The sequence below is a fragment of the Cebidichthys violaceus genome, unplaced genomic scaffold (assembly GCF_023349555.1).
Source record: "Cebidichthys violaceus isolate CVI_PGR_0920_01 unplaced genomic scaffold, fCebVio1.0.p SCAF_12, whole genome shotgun sequence".
NCBI classification, from domain to species: Eukaryota; Metazoa; Chordata; class Actinopteri; order Perciformes; family Stichaeidae; genus Cebidichthys; species Cebidichthys violaceus.
Window position 1 is genome coordinate 13942369 of NW_027176285.1, and position 15817 is coordinate 13958185.

The window sequence follows — 15817 nt, forward strand, 5'->3', positions numbered from 1 at the left end:
ATCTAGCTGTGAGTTTATTTGTTTATTTATTGGCGTATTTCAACCAATGGATAAGCACATAAAAAGAACAGTTAACGGTGACATAAGAGCTTGGCGAGAAGAAATGAATCATCTGATTTATGTTTCTGGAGAGGCTTTGCTCACACAGTGAAGACCAAACGTTACTGACTGGATGAGTACGATGTTTTAATTCAAACAAACACTTTAAACTTTGGTACTCGGAGTTTCCGAGCACTGAATCAATATAGCCTCACCTGAAATCCAAACTATTGACTTTGATGACAACAACATGGTCCTTTTGCAGTTGAATAATCATTGACAGAGACGCAGCTTAAAAGACTTAATAAGGACAGACAGACAGCACCATTCGTCTCTTCAAAGGTTCATCATGAGGACCGGAGTTGCTCTCCAGCTGGGCTTCTGTGGCCTGTGTCTCACTCTGACGCTTCTTGGAAATGGAATGTATGTATATTGCCTATTTCATTTACACAACAGCAAGGATTCTGTGCTTCAACAAAAGTCGCATCACTTAATGTGTGTATTTCAGAGGAGAGGCGCTTCCTGATCCACCAGCAGTAGACTGTGTTTGGAGCAGCTGGTCAGAGTGGAGCTCTTGTGATAGCTGCACAAATGCCAGGGTGAGTCCATTAAAACTGTAGTCAGTGACTGCAAAACTCAGTATTGTTATTTGAGTCTATTCACAATACAGTAGAAAACAGAACTAAAAACAAACCGACTCCAGCCTCCTGGTGACATAGCCTTAGCTAAAGCTTGATAACTTCAGGAGCTTTAGCTAACAGGGACACAAATAATTGACTTATTTTGTCCTATTTTATGTAAATGAAAAAATAATTTTGATGCTTCAACAATTTGGAAATTGAGAATGTAATTTTCTTTTTGAATAAAGCAGCTAAATCTAATCATATTGGATAAAATAAAGTGGTACCTTCTGTCACACTATTTGATGTGGTTGAGCTACCTTTAAACCACATATTTTAATGTATTTAATTAAAGATAATTTTACTAAATTTCATTTTAAATCCATAAAGATGGGATCTAAATGTAAAGTAAGAAAATTTAGGATTTTACCACCGCTATATCTGTTGCACAGTTTGGCAAGGAGACTTAATTAACCGTATAAACTTATTTTCTCAACTTGGCTGTTTCTCTGCTCTTTGCCTTTGATGCTCAACAAAGTGTGATTTCATTTGTGATCCTCAGAGGCGTTCTCGAGGTGTGGAAGTGTTTGGCCAGTTTGGTGGCAAGGCCTGCAAAGGATCACTGGGGGAGAGGGAGTTCTGTGAAACGGTTGCTATATGCGCGCGACCGCCTCCCCCTGTATGCTCCGACTCAGAGTTCCAGTGCGAGTCAGGTACTTCAGCTTCTTCTGAGACTACATCCACACGGATACGTTGAAAGGTGTTTCAGCACCGGCATAGAGATTATTTCCATCCATACTAATCGACCCTGGGCATGCGAGGGAAGGTGTAAACAGGAAGTAGATTGATTGCTTTGTATAAAATACCATTATATATAATAGTACTCTTTAATAATAGAAGGTGGGGCTTGATACTTAAGATCTTCCTCTATATACTCAGACACATTTCGTGGTTGTGTTTTTCAAACTTAGTTGCAGGTCTTGCTCCATCTCTCTCTCTCTCTCACACACACACACACACACACACACACACACACACACACACACACACACACACACACACACACATCAAATTTACTTTACAATGAACACTTACAAATCAAAATCAATCAATACATTTGGTCAACACACGTCTCTCACTCGTTTCCACTCTTCGTTGTTGTCTGTCCTCACACTCGTAGCTCTGCCAGATGGCTGGATTTGTGCTTTTGTTCGTTTACAGTTTCTTTGTGAACATCACAATAGCTGTGCAGAACAAAATAAGCATTGAAAAGAAAAGGAAAGTCCTCCGTTTTCCTCAAAGACGCAAACCATGGCTTCAAATGTCCGCTCCGTAGGGTTGATAACGCCGCTGGACACGGCGCCCGCTAATCGCTCCCGTAACAGCTTACTTCCTCCGCATTTTGGCAGTAGTAGAATTATAAAACGCAGAATTTAACTTCTAGAATTTAACGCCTGCAATCCGTTATACATGCTGAATTAACCACTAGTAGTCAATCGTTGTGTCTGCTAAGAACCAAATAATTAGCGAATGTGGATGTCTGCGTCAAGTCCCCGTTTCTGCCCGTCCGCACTAAAATGCAAACGTTTTCAAACTCACACTCCATCGGTAGAGTTTTTAACTTACCGCCTCCATTTTGGGGGTTTTAAAACACAAACGTAGTCGTGTGGATGTAGCCTTAGTCGCCTACAGTACCTCTCTGTTCATCAGAGCCTCATCAGCTTGACTCCCCGTCTTTACGCAGGTTCTTGCATCACGAAGAGATTACAATGCAACGGGGACATTGACTGTGAGGATGGATCAGATGAGGACTGTGATCCTCTTCGTAGACCCTGTGGTCTGCAAATGCTGGATAACAATGAACAAGGCAGGACAGCAGGATACGGGTGAGTGCGAGTTATTAAAGAGACAGTTCAGTTGGGATCAAAGAGTCACTATATGAAATGGAGGCTTTGTCACAGAGTGCGCTGACTTCAGGACTGCACGTTAGCCCATTCATTGTGACCATATCTGTGACAAATATTAACAATACAAAATGATCTGTTTTGTACTTGAACAATAGTACAAATAATACTTTGACATTGAGTTAGATGAGAACATCAACACCACTCTCATGTCTGAAGCTGAAAAAATGAAGCTAGAGTCAGGGGACAATTAGCATAGATTAGCTTAGCATAAAGAAACAGCTATCCCCCTCCCCCCCACTAAAAAATACTCTTCAAACTTTAGAATTTCAGCTTAGCAAGCATAATACTGTCTAAAAAGTGGCCTCTGTGTCTTTGCACCAGAATCAACATCTTGGGTTCAGACCCTCGAATGAACCCCTTCAACAATGATTTCTTCAATGGGAGGTGCACACGATTGAGGAATCCATACACTTCGCAGACTGACAGGCTTCCCTGGAATGTTGGTGTGCTCAACTATCAGGTCAGCTGAAGCCATTCATCAATTTTATCCCGAGGACGCGTTCACGATGTGTGTTTGTGTGCGTGTAAAATGCTGATGAACATACAGTAGGAGTCGGCGAGGATGTTTCTCCCTTAAATGCTCCCCATCTTTCCAGACTCTAGTGGAAGAAACCGCCTCTAGAGAAATCTATGAAGACAAACACAGCCTCCTGAGAGAAATGCTGAAAGAGATGAGTGTTAAAGTTGATGCCGGACTTTCCTTCAAATTCAGCAAAAGTGAGCCGTCCATGTCTAACTTGACCGACGAGTCCTCAAAGATACAATTAAACCTTGGCTACGAGAAGAAAACAATTGTTAAGCAGATCTCAGAGTTCTCCACCATTCAGGTAAAAAAAACCAACAACATGGTGTTCGTCTCAAATTAATCCAGACCATCTGAATCTGTACTCACTAATTCTCTCCTGCACACTCAGAACAAGAGCTTCATGCGGGTGAAGGGCACAGTACAGCTGAGCGTCTACAGGATGCGCTCTCGTGAACTCAAAACGGCCGATGAATTCTTGGAGCATGTCAAGTCTTTGCCTCTGCAGTATGAGAAGGGGATTTATTTTGCCTTCCTGGAGGACTACGGAACTCACTACACCAAAAACGGGAAGACTGGCGGCGAATATGAGTTGGTCTATGTTCTCAACCAGGACACCATCAAGGCGAAAAGTATGCGTAGGAAAACCGGTCTCTTTTCAAACTACTTGCTCTGAAGTTGCTCTCATCCTCTGTACTTAATTATTCTTGCAGATCTGACGGAGAGAGAGGTTCAAGAATGCATCAAAATAGGCATCACAGCAGACTTTGCAAGTGTGGCCAAGGGACACGTGAAACACGACAACTGTGATGCCATGACAAAAAAAAACGAAGGTTTGCTTTCCCTTGTTATCTTACAAAAAGTTACAAATTTTTCACACGAAAGCCAGCAACACGTGTCAATTTCCACTTATTGCATGCCTTCCGTCTTTTCAAAATGGACTTCCGTTTCCACAGGAAACAACAGTTAGGTTTAGGCAACAAAACTACTTAGTCAGGTTTAGGAAAACATCGTCGTTTGGGTTCAAATAACCTCGGAAGTGTCGTTACTGAAGTATGCAAATTACGTGACAAATACAATAACATGGCTTCTCGTTTCACACGGGGGAAGAAACAAAGATCCAGCTCCCCTTCCGCCCGCTCCACGGTGCTTTGGCGGCCTTACTACTTCCTCGTTCATGATTACGTGCATTAAATACGAAGTTATTTCATGGGATATCTATGATTTACGGCACATTATTTTTCGTAGGTTCAGCTACGAATGCTGGATGAAGACCAGCCTGAAATATGGAAGATCACATTGAAATAGACTTGCAAAAACCCAATCCAAACCTCTTAAACCAAACCTTAACAGCACATTGTGCACAGATCCTGAGATAAGTAGGAAGAAGGTTTACAGGAATGTATCAAGTGTGTAAAGTCACTAAAAGTGTTCCCCCTGTTGCTGCACAGCTAATGTTCATGGGAAAGCGACAGTGGACCAGGTGATGACATCAGTCAAAGGAGGTACGCTGGAAAGCGCTGTTGCTATGCGGGCTAAATTGAATAAGGACGGAGTGATGGACATCGCTACGTATCAGAACTGGGCCCGGACCATCGCGGACAACCCTGCGCTGCTCAACAGTGAGGTAGCCATGACAGATGGATGAAGCTATACATCTTCATAGGTGTCAGACTATATGATGACAATGTTTTTAGAGATTGTCCACCACTTTGGTCCCGACTTAAATATCGCAACAGCTATCAGATCGATTACCATGAAGTGTCGTACACTGGATGAATCCTAATGACTTTGGTGATCCTCTGACTCTTCCTTTAGCGCCTCCATGAGGTTCACATTTGAAATTTCACAACATCTATTGGATGGATTGCCATTAAATTTGGTGCAGACATTAATTTGCCCCTTGATTTGATGATTCCTTATAACGTTGGTGACTGACTTTTCACCAGTGTGGTCAAAATTTGAATTTGTCCAATACCTTATAACCAAATATTTATAACTTATTATAACTAATAACACTCCAATCACCCTCTTTCTTTCAGAGTGACTTTCTTTATCTTTACTGGTAATTATCAAATGCTAACACACTAAATAAAGGTGGTGAACATGGTTAGAATTATACCTGCTAATCATCAGCATATTAGCATTTAGAGCATGCTAGCATTAGCATTTAGCTCAAGTACGCCCTCACAGAGCCACCAGTATAGCTGTAGCCTTTGTTATAAGACATGAGGTGAATTGAATACAATTTTTCTGTTATATATATATATATATATATATATATATATATATATATATATATATATATTTTATTTTATTTTATTTTTTTTTATTTTTATTTTTTTTTGACAGCCAGAGCCCATCTCTATGTTAATTCCATTGGACATGCCAGACGCTAACTCCAGGATATCCAACCTGAAGCAGGCCACTGCAGACTACGTGGCAGAGTATAACGTGTGCAAGTGTAAGCCTTGTCAAAACGGAGGCACTCTTGTTCTGCTGGATGGGAAGTGTATCTGCCTGTGTCCTCACCTGTATGAAGGCATGGCCTGCCAGAATCACAAGGCCGACAAAGCTAAACACCCAGGTAAGAGTAAACGGATACATCAAAACGTGGAGTATCCAAACATACCAACCAGGCCATTCTTATCACTTTCGCTCATTTTTTGACAATGTGTTGCAGGTACAAGACCGACTGTTATTCAGGAAGGTAACTGGTCCTGCTGGTCTAGCTGGTCCAGATGTAGCGAAGCGAAACGCACCAGGAGACGCAGCTGTAACCCAGATGAGCTTGAGTGCAGAGGAGACACCGTCAGTGAAGAACACTGCTAAGAGGACGCGCACACACACACACACACACACACACACACACACACACACACACACCCTTTGTCTGAAAGATTGAAATCTAAGGATTTAAAGTCATCAACGGTTTTGTTTTTACATGTTTGTTAGTAGAACAGAGCCATCTTGAGGTCAGTAATAGATAATGCAGTTTTTTCATGTGTAGATAGTATTTTTTTTGTTAATTTTTTGTGATTGAAATGGATGAAGTTTGAGTATACAATATCAACTGTAAATATGTACACACACATATGGATTTAGCATGAATAAGATCTGCTAAACTTCAAAGAATTGCACTGCTACAAAACAAGCGTAAGTTGTATAATTTGAATAAAGACGTGGCATCACAGTTCCCGACTGTACACTCTACACTTTGATGTTTGCAGTATGTCAACACCAGTGCTGATTTAAGTGCCTGAACACTGTAAGTTCTTTTCATTTCGAAATTTTATAATAAGTCAAATTAAAGGGAATTCTTTAAGAACCTCTCATTCAAAAGTCAATGCTGTCTATTACAGCACTAAGGCACCCTGGAAGAAAACAGCATGTCATGTTAAAAGGTGCAATGAGCGAGATGTAGCCACACGATCCCAAGAAATAGGGCGCAGCATTTCAACTCCATACACTTCAAATTTACTATCATCGGTAATGGGAAAAAAAAACTAACTGACAGCAGGCCAGGGTAAGAAAAAACTCAAACTCAAAAATAACACAGATGTGTTAAAATCTTCACGTGCAGCATCGGCCTATATTGTGAAATTAGTCTTTCGCCCAAAGTGGCAAAAAAGAGGAAAAATCAACTAGTATTTTCTTTTCGTCGCCGTGAGGATGTGGAGACAGGGGCTAGCTGAATTAGCATGCTTATTTCAGTACACAATGCATAAACAACTTTGACATAACGTCAACAATGTAACCTCTCATTCAAACCTCACACTCCAAAAAATGAAATGAATGTTTTAATCTGCCAAGATCTCACACATTGCGTCCTCATTAAATCGGTCTTACTTTTAGATGGAGAAGAACTTCGACTGCAAACAACACATTCGTTGAGTTAAAATAGTGTTGGCCGAAGTATGTATTAATGGGCTAATAACTCATCTTTAAAAGGCATGAGCACATTCCGGCTGGCTGTGCTGCGCAAATGAGAACCAGATGAGGAGAAGCAGGGTGGAGAGAGAACTGACAGAACAAGTAGAGCTTAAGGTGTCCGACATAAACATGGCATAAAGAGAAACATTACATGTGCGTTGCATTTCTATTTACAGTTCCTGAAACCGTGTTCACACATGAACTCATGCATGTTATGATGATTTTCCAATAGGTGTTACTTGGGAGGAGATGGAGTCCGTGCTTTTTTTCATAAAGTGACTTGAGTTATTAAAAACAAGTCAAACGACAGCAAGAAATTGAAATGACGATTAAAATACAGTCTATATTTCACATGTATGTGTTGGATTTACATGGAGAGACAAATTCTAGGCCCTTTGAGATGTCACAGTAGGAAAAGCACAGGTATAAACGATCAAATGTCTGCTGAGAAAAGGGTCTGTAAAAACCATTACCACGAGTGGATTTTCTTTTACAACGGACAAAAAAAGGATGACTGTCATGTTTGCTTAGCTTAACAGCCTTTGATTACCATGTTTGCTCACGGATTTAGTCATTTAGCGGCAACACTGCAGGCATGGCTGGAGATCCTCGTGCCAGAGGAGGCCTTGTTAAACAAACAGCAGTACCAGCGTACTGTTACAGCCTTGCACAATATTTAGGAATGTGCACAGACCTCTAAAAAGGAACGGTTGCTCATAAAAAGTGTTTATTTTCTGCTTATTTTAGAGAAAACTGTTGACCACTTGTTCTCAATCCTACAGATCCTTTATTTAAGGTGTCAAACACTGGACTGATATTGAGCCCTATATGTTATTAAAACCCTTTACAGTGTTTAATAAAGGAAACAGAGCACAGAAGTCCTGGATGTAGTTTAGGACTTTGTGAATTTGTTTTTCAAATTACCTGAGCAGCTTTGGATCTCACATTTTTGTTAATTCTCTCAGTACGCTTTCTGTGAATATTGCCTCCTGTCATCACTTAAATAGAGAGGAGTTTAAGTCCAAAAGAGAGTGTGTGTGTGTGTGTGTGTGTGTGTGTGTGTGTGTGTGTGTGTGTGTGTGTGTGTGTGTGTGTGTGTGTAGTGGGGGGTGATGAATGCATACTTGAGAGGTAACCACTGGGGGTGTTACCCCCTGGCCCTTAGGATGTCAGCATAATGGAGTAAAACTTTGGGACCTTATTGAGCTCCAGGGAGACCCCATTCACTCCGGACAGCAACCCGGCCTCAAGCCATTATCTTAGTCTAAAATGTTTTGTTCTTTCTTCAGCCTTCAACAGAACAGTTAGCACAAAATAATGAACCCCTCTTCGTCGATAGACTGCCCAATTCTCTTTTTACTAATATTTATTCATACTAAAAACTGAGTAGCAATCGCAAATGAAGAAACCCTCCAAAACAGAAACGTATGACACTCGCATACAATAGGTTATTTGTAAAATATACTTAATTACGTGAAAGAAAGACATTTGCCATCTCAAAATCAATGCTGACAAGGATATTTTGCAATTAAAAAGAACATCTGGGGTTAAAACATCTTCACGGCCAACAGCAAAACTTACAGCTCGGAGACATTAGAAACATGATACTTTCTAAAGATTAAACAGGTCCAGAGAAACGAATAGGTTGGCAAACAGAGTAGTTCACATTACTTCATAACAACTTAAATCTGGACTTATTCACTCTGCAGCGTGGTTCCCACTAGAAAATGAATTTGAGGTTGCTTTCAAAACGCGAGCCATTGTTGTATCGTCTCATAAACACATAGTCCTCTTTCAATGGAGAAGAGGTAAGGGATATTTTTTTTTTTTTTTTTTTTTCAACAAAAGCCCTTAGAAGGGTGTGAAAGGAGCCCCCTCGCACTCCTAAACGCCTGGACACAGTTGGAGGTGCCCCCTCCCCACTTCCCTGGGTCACTAAAGGCATTGAAGTTTTAGAGGGCTGCTACGGCAGATTACTCCACACAGCTGTCCCAGCACCGTGGAAATGAAGTTATGCCCCTTGTCAGCTATGTTTTGTCCAGTCCCCCCCCCCCCCCTGTTCCTCTCTCACTCCTTTGCACCACTGGTGCTCTTCGGCTGCAGGAGGGAATCAGGGGAGGCAACTAAAGGACAATCCCTCCAGCCACGGCAGATAGAGAGGACCTATCCGATTGGTTGATTAAATATTCCCTCTGTGCATCATTATACCGAGAGGCTTGAAATCCCTGACATTCAACCCAGTGCAGCCCCTCTCCCATACCACTCCCTTCCCCCATGAACCCTCAATCATAAATCAACCCCTCCTCCACCTTTCCCACCTCTCTAAAAGCTCAGGGTGCTGCCCTCCTCAAGTCCACCCCCCCCCGAACCTCCAATTATTGTGGGTCACCGGGGTTTTCTCACTTTGCTTTTTTCGCAAAGTTTGTGTATTTTTTGTTAAAACTGAACTGTAACCCAAATCTCTCGATATGTTACAAATAAAAGATTAACAAGCAATAAAACTAATTTATAGTATACAACATATTCAAAAGTTGCGCTGCTGCAGCCTGACTTGGTTTAGTAGGACCAGTAGCTTATGGTGGCTAATGTTAGCTAATATTAGTTGTTGCTGTGTAACTGACATTACTAAATCGGTTTGGTAAATTCAGTATCAGTGGCTCTTGCGGTCACATTGGTCGCTGTTCAGCTAAAGTTAGTCTTGCTTCATAATATTTGGTATTATAGGGTATCACAATAGCCAAATATATTGGAAATGTGCGTCTACAAATGATTATTTTCACATTTATCAAATAGTTGATCTGTTATCTTCTGTTTATGACAAGTTCAGTGACACTAAAGGGAAGTCTTCAAATAATATAATGATACATATATAATGAATACAAATAGAAATAGAAAAATCCTAACATTTGACATTCTTTCCTTGACAAATAATTAAAACGAATAATAAATAACCAAATTAAATGTCTTTTCTTTGGCTGCGCTTAAACAAGATACTGAAACAAAGCTTAACATCACATGTCACAACTCCTGCAGTATTTATTAGATTGTTACTCTGCAATTAGCATGAAAGCAAATGTTGCATCCGTAGCATCTGATCAAGTAAGATGCTTCACCTCTGCAAAAAAAGGAAAGTTGCAGTTTGGACTTAAGTTGAGAAAACAATCGTACAAGATTGATTTTTGCTTTTTCCAAAGTAAAGAATGAACTGTGGACCTCCGCAGATAAAGTTTCTAAATCACAATTACCTCTTAGATTTGCACAAACACGACTATGATATTCAACTCTTTAAGGGACAGTGTGTGGGATTTAGTGCCATCTAGCGGCGAGGTTGCAGATTGCAACCGTCTGAATACCCGTCCGCTCACCCCTCCCTCTCCGAGGCCACGGTAACATGAGCGGTCGAGTGCTAAACCGCGGCGACGACGTGGTACAGCGGTTTTACACTCGGTGGATCAAGTTCAAGCAGTTTCACAACTGCCCTACGGAGGACGGGTAACGTGAAAGGCCCTCTCCAGAGCCATAGTTATGTTTGTCTGTTCTGGGCTACTGTAGAAACATGGCGGATTCTGTGAAAAACACAACAGTTCCTAGTTTGAGGCGATGCTACACTATGAAAACAGATAACAGAATATTATATTCCTTTTCTTCTAATAGATCAACCCTCAATCCTACACAGTATTCCTTTAAGTAGACCTCAGTGCAACTGAATTTAGAGGCATGTCTCCTTATTCCATGACTGGCAGTTTCAAACTAGGCTCAACAGGAAAAAGTCAGTCTGGCAGCTGAGCAGTTTTTAAAATATTTTGCAAAGTTCCTCTGGGACCTTTCAGAGTAAGGGCGTTATTGTATTGCTACTGCACTAACCAAACTGAAGAACAGTGGAGGATGGGCCCAAGTAAATTCTCCTTCCAAAAACTTTAGTTTTAATTAGATGGCCATTCAGTGTTACAGTATACTGACGTATTGGGGAAATAATGATTCGCATTAGTGGCGATTAAAGAGAATACATGAAATCCAGCTAAAGTAAGACCGCCTGTTTGCTTTTCCTTAGTGTATCCGAGAGGAGGAGGGGTCCAGGGCGGGACAGAGTGGAGGTCGGCCAAGCAGCAGTTTGAGTTATGATGAGGCAATTTTAATGATGTTCTGGTCCCTGCACCAAAAGCTCTTCTGTTTCGGCATGGGGAAAAAACACACACACACACACACACACACACACACACACACACACACACACACACACACACAACATTCCTATTTTCCTCTGGTGCCAAAAGTTAATTGAAAACATTTCAGGGCAAAGTATGGTCTGGGGCCCCCATATGAAAACGCATCCCTTCATTATCCCCAACAATGATAAAGAAGACATTACAGTTATTAATGGTTGGAGCAGAGGCCTTCCCTCTTAAAGTGACAGTGGCAGGCTTTTGCTTCTCATAACAAAAGGCCCTGAAATGCCTTCACTACATCACTCTGTTGGTATTTTTTTTTTTTTAACAATCGCTGCTATTGTTGTCTTTTTTTCGAAGACTGTTTAAAGCCCAATGATAGCTTTTTTTTTTAGATTTGATATAATCAAGAGTTTCAAACTATATTAATGTTATCCTCATAGCTGCAGATAGAAGTTATCAAAGATCACATTTAACTATCAGAGTTGTTGTTTTTTGTTGTTGCACAAATGAATGTATCAGCTGGAGTTTGACCGAGTAATAAAGCTGAACTTTCTCACATAACTCCTCCGTCTTCCTCTGGGATAGCTGTCTCCTCGTGCTCCCCCACTCCCTGAAAAGAGGTGACAGAGTGAATGAAGTGCCCCCACATTGTGCCGCCGCACCATTGTGTATTTTGCATCTCCATAATAGAGGTGCCACTCGACTTCGCCTCCAATCAATGGGCTGGAGGGCCCATCTCTTTTCCTTGAAAAGCAACATGGCTGCCATCAATAGTTTCAAGAGCCATTATCACAAGTGAAGGAGGAGGACACTGGCTTTTTTTTTTTTTTTGTAAGTTTAGAGAGCTGACTGTCTCATAACATGAGTCACAGGCATGTAAACAGACGCATGTACCCAGCACCATCACCGCTCTCACCGATCATAAACTGCTTTATAAATAGATATCCTTTAGTCAGATTGGGACATGCTAAAGTCATAAAAGTACATTTTACTCAGCAACCACTGTCAAGTAATGTTCTGCATGTTGGAACAGCCGTACAGATTAAAAATAATGATGGTGAGCCTACTGAGCTTTCCAACTGATTTAGAAAGCAAAAAGTCACTTGAAGGTGATTTACAAATACTTTAAAGCAGGTAAACTGTTTGTAATTGTTTTAAGGCCCATAGTCCACTGAGTAGTACTTAATGCATCTCATAGTTGATAAAGTAAATACAAAGAATAGCAGAGGAGCTGTGACTGGAGAGGAATCATTTTGGCAAAGGCATCTAAGTGCAACGAGTTCAAACCACGGTGAAACGTTTCTGAAATTGCTACTTTCAGTGACACCCGGCGAGTAACTGTGTTAAAGGCCTTCAGAAAAGAGGCGGTCCCAGATCCATCTGGTGAAAGTAGTAGTAGTAGTAGTAGTAGTAGTAGTAGTAGTAGTAGTAGTAATCATGGAAAACAAGATCAGATTTGGACTTTTTTCTAATTATTTATGTAATCTGAGGTACTTTCATTTGACTATTGTAGAATCACCAACATTTCTTTGCACTATTTCAATATGTAAAGTCTGGAACTATCAAAAAAAAAAAAAAAAAGGGATTGATATTTAAAGACAGAGCCACACCGCTTCCATATGAGTCATTTTAAAACTGGTCTTTATTTAATGTGCATGTACATTCAGAGGAGTGTGTTGGGCACTTAATATCTCCACCCACCCACCCGCACACACACACACACACACTCACACACACTCTCTCTCACACACACACACACACACACACACACACACACACACACACACACACACACACACACACACACGTCTTTTATTTTCTCAGAGGGTCTTTTGTGAAGACTTCTAACAAACACACGGGGTGAGGATAAACAAACTGACCGAGCAGCTCCTTGGCTCCATTTGTGCTGCAAATCCCCGAGAGGAGGAGGAGGAGGAGGAGGAGGAGTTCACCTTCCTCTCGTCTGTTTGAACAGTTTTACTTTAAACCTTTAAGCAAACATCCACGTTTACAAGGTCAAGTGTATCGCTCTTGTATCTGCCCTGGGATTTAGACACATGTCAGTGGCTTACATCAACTTTGGCTTTTTTAATGAAGGGGTTGTGGAGAATGTCTCTGTCCAGCTGGTAAAAGAAAACTGCTCAGCTTTCACAGCACGCCTCTGATATGGTCACATCATGGTGAATTGGGCCAGCTTTAAGACTTTAAAGGCACTTTCAAACAGTTTCCCCTTCCTGTGTGGCCTCAATGTAGTGAACGAGTGGGACTCATCTATTCATACAGTGCAAATCTTTTATCACTCATAAAGATATATTCTGACAAAAAATAAAATTTGATACAATATACTGTACAATCTATCTTTACATAGCTGGCATACGAGAAGAAAAAAAAATAGGCTCCTTCGGCATTTATCAGATGAAATATAACATTTGAGTGATTTACAAACAGAGAGTGTCCAGAATTGTATGAACTTGTGCAGATCACAACGTTTAGTGTTGAATTTAAAAGCCCCACATGTTAGTTTAAGGACAACAAAAAATGGCTGATTACAACAAAGCAGACAGATTCTAGGGAGTTGATTTTGAATTCCAACAATGAGTCTGGCCTTGATGGCAGCAGCCTTTTCAGATAAATTTGGTTAAAATCAAAATGGTGGTCAGGACATTTAGGACAGTCTGACAAGGTGGGGAGTCACTCGAGTTTTCCACATATTGATAATCCTCCTGGTCGAAGTAATCGTCTTCGGAGTCGTCCTCGGTGTCCGAGAAGCCGCTTCCCGCGAACCTATCGCTCGAATCCGAGCAGAACGTCTTCATGCTGACTTTGATGTACTCGCATATGTTCCTCTCCGTGCCGTCGCACTCACAAGTGTCGAGCTGCTGCGCTTTCGGTATGGAGCGCATGTCGGCGATCACTCTGCGGCAGCCGTCCGAGCACCTCTCCCCTCCGAACAGCTTTCGGCAGTGGAATAAGTAATCCCTCATGGCAGAGCTGCACGACTGGTCCATCTCGCACTGCCGCCGGGCCTCGGTGCAGCCCACGGTGCTGGTCCGCGGCAGGCACGGCTCGATGGCCTGCTTGGTGGCCCTGCAGACCGGGTCCAGGGCGCAGTCGCAGTCCTCCAGAGCCGGGCCGCTTTGGGTCAGATTGAGCTGAATCAGAGAGGATATGCAGTGGCTGGGACACTTCTTGCGGTCCCCGTTGAGGACAGACGCGCAGGCATAAACGTACTGGTCGTACGCGTAATGGCACTCCGGCTCTCCGTGGCACTTCAGGATGGCTTTCCAGCAGACCAGCCGACGGCTGTGGTTAGGAGACGCGACACATAGACCGAAGATTAGGATCAACACACCGCTTATCAAAATCGCCGTCCGACCCATCAATATGGCACGACTTGCCATTTCCAGGAAGAATGAATCTTAAAAAAGTTCGACTTCATGTGGGCTTCTGTAGTTCCATCGCGCTGCGTCAAAACAACGTTCCTCCTAGATGGTTTCATATCCTGTCACAGCTGGAGACGCAAAGTCAACGAGGCGCCGCAAAGCGAGCTGGTGAAGGGTGACCATAACAAGACAATCGTGAAAAAAAAAAAAAAGTTTCAGAGTTGCGAGAAAAGTTTTCCAGTCCTCGCCAGTCCCCGTCCGGTTTCGCAGACGTCCACGTGCGGTGTGTATCGGACTGTTCAGCACCCACAAAGACGAGTTGAGGTTATTCTAAACTTAATCCCAAACTTCTCCAAACAAAAAAAAAAAGGTACCGAGGTAGATCCTTGTGCTTAAAGTCACTCATCCGCTTCCACCTCCAGCCCGCATCCACCCGAGCAGCAGCAGCTTTGTGATGAAGGCGGTGTGGTGATGGGCTCATTAGCTTTCTGCGACGAGCCGCTCCGATTGGTCCGATAAACTCTTGAGATTCTGTCGTCACACGCGGGGCTGTGACGCAAGCAGCTGTTTTTAAAACAGAAGTTTAACAAAAAATAAACTTTCTGTAATTTTACTATTTGTATTACCTCATAAAGAATAAAGTAAAACGTAAATGTATTCACCCATTTGTGGTTTATGAGAACACACATTACAGTTGGTGCTATTATTTGGAGCCCATCTATAGTTTATAACTGATGATATGGTGGAAGATCGTTTAGGCTAAAAGTAGTAATACCACAGTGTAAAAATACTCCACAAGTACAAGTTTATATAAGTAAAAGTACAGAATTATAAGTATCCAAATATACTTAAAAGACCAACAGTAAAAGTAGCCATTATGCATTACGGCTGCATATAATATTAATGGACTATAGTTAGGCTACTGATTCTTTAATGCGTAGACCTACATTATTTTAATTTTGCAGTCTTATTTTAATCTACATTTTGTAATAAAAATGTTCATTAATGTATAATAAAATGTAGTGGGGCGGATTTATAAAGCAGCAGGAAATAGGAATCCTCCAGTAAAGCACCTATAAGCTGAAGTAAGTATCTTCTGTAGATGCACTTTTGTTGTTGTCACAGCGGTGAAAGGTGGATCCGTTTCTCACACCTGCATTGAGAGCCGTCGTATCTAATGAGG

The 15817-nt window shown here is 41.7% G+C and overlaps 2 protein-coding genes across 2 annotated transcripts; one reads left to right on the forward strand and one right to left on the reverse strand.

The window, feature by feature from the left end:
• The first annotated feature begins 355 nt into the window (after window positions 1-355).
• Window positions 356-6362, forward strand: c9 (complement component 9). The gene is made up of 11 exons (XM_068706584.1): window positions 356-462; window positions 548-638; window positions 1222-1372; window positions 2404-2545; window positions 2948-3086; window positions 3223-3453; window positions 3541-3781; window positions 3863-3982; window positions 4601-4776; window positions 5502-5736; window positions 5833-6362. The coding sequence occupies exons 1-11, from the start codon at window positions 389-391 to the stop codon at window positions 5979-5981; spliced, it is 1749 nt and encodes a 582-aa protein (XP_068562685.1). The 5' UTR covers window positions 356-388; the 3' UTR covers window positions 5982-6362.
• A 6513-nt stretch (window positions 6363-12875) lies between these two features.
• Window positions 12876-15107, reverse strand: gas1b (growth arrest-specific 1b). The gene has a single exon (XM_068706585.1). The coding sequence runs from the start codon at window positions 14650-14652 to the stop codon at window positions 13876-13878; it is 777 nt and encodes a 258-aa protein (XP_068562686.1). The 5' UTR covers window positions 14653-15107; the 3' UTR covers window positions 12876-13875.
• Window positions 15108-15817: the final 710 nt, after the last annotated feature.

Bases quoted from the DNA above. Each gene is read 5' to 3' on its own strand.
- c9 (XM_068706584.1), top strand. From the start codon at position 389: ATGAGGACCGGAGTTGCTCTCCAGCTGGGCTTCTGTGGCCTGTGTCTC. The intron at 463-547 runs GTATGTATATTG...TGTGTATTTCAG, and splicing joins ACGCTTCTTGGAAATGGAAT to AGGAGAGGCGCTTCCTGATC. The intron at 3,454-3,540 runs GTAAAAAAAACC...CTGCACACTCAG, and splicing joins CAGAGTTCTCCACCATTCAG to AACAAGAGCTTCATGCGGGT.
- gas1b (XM_068706585.1), bottom strand. From the start codon at position 14,652: ATGGCAAGTCGTGCCATATTGATGGGTCGGACGGCGATTTTGATAAGC.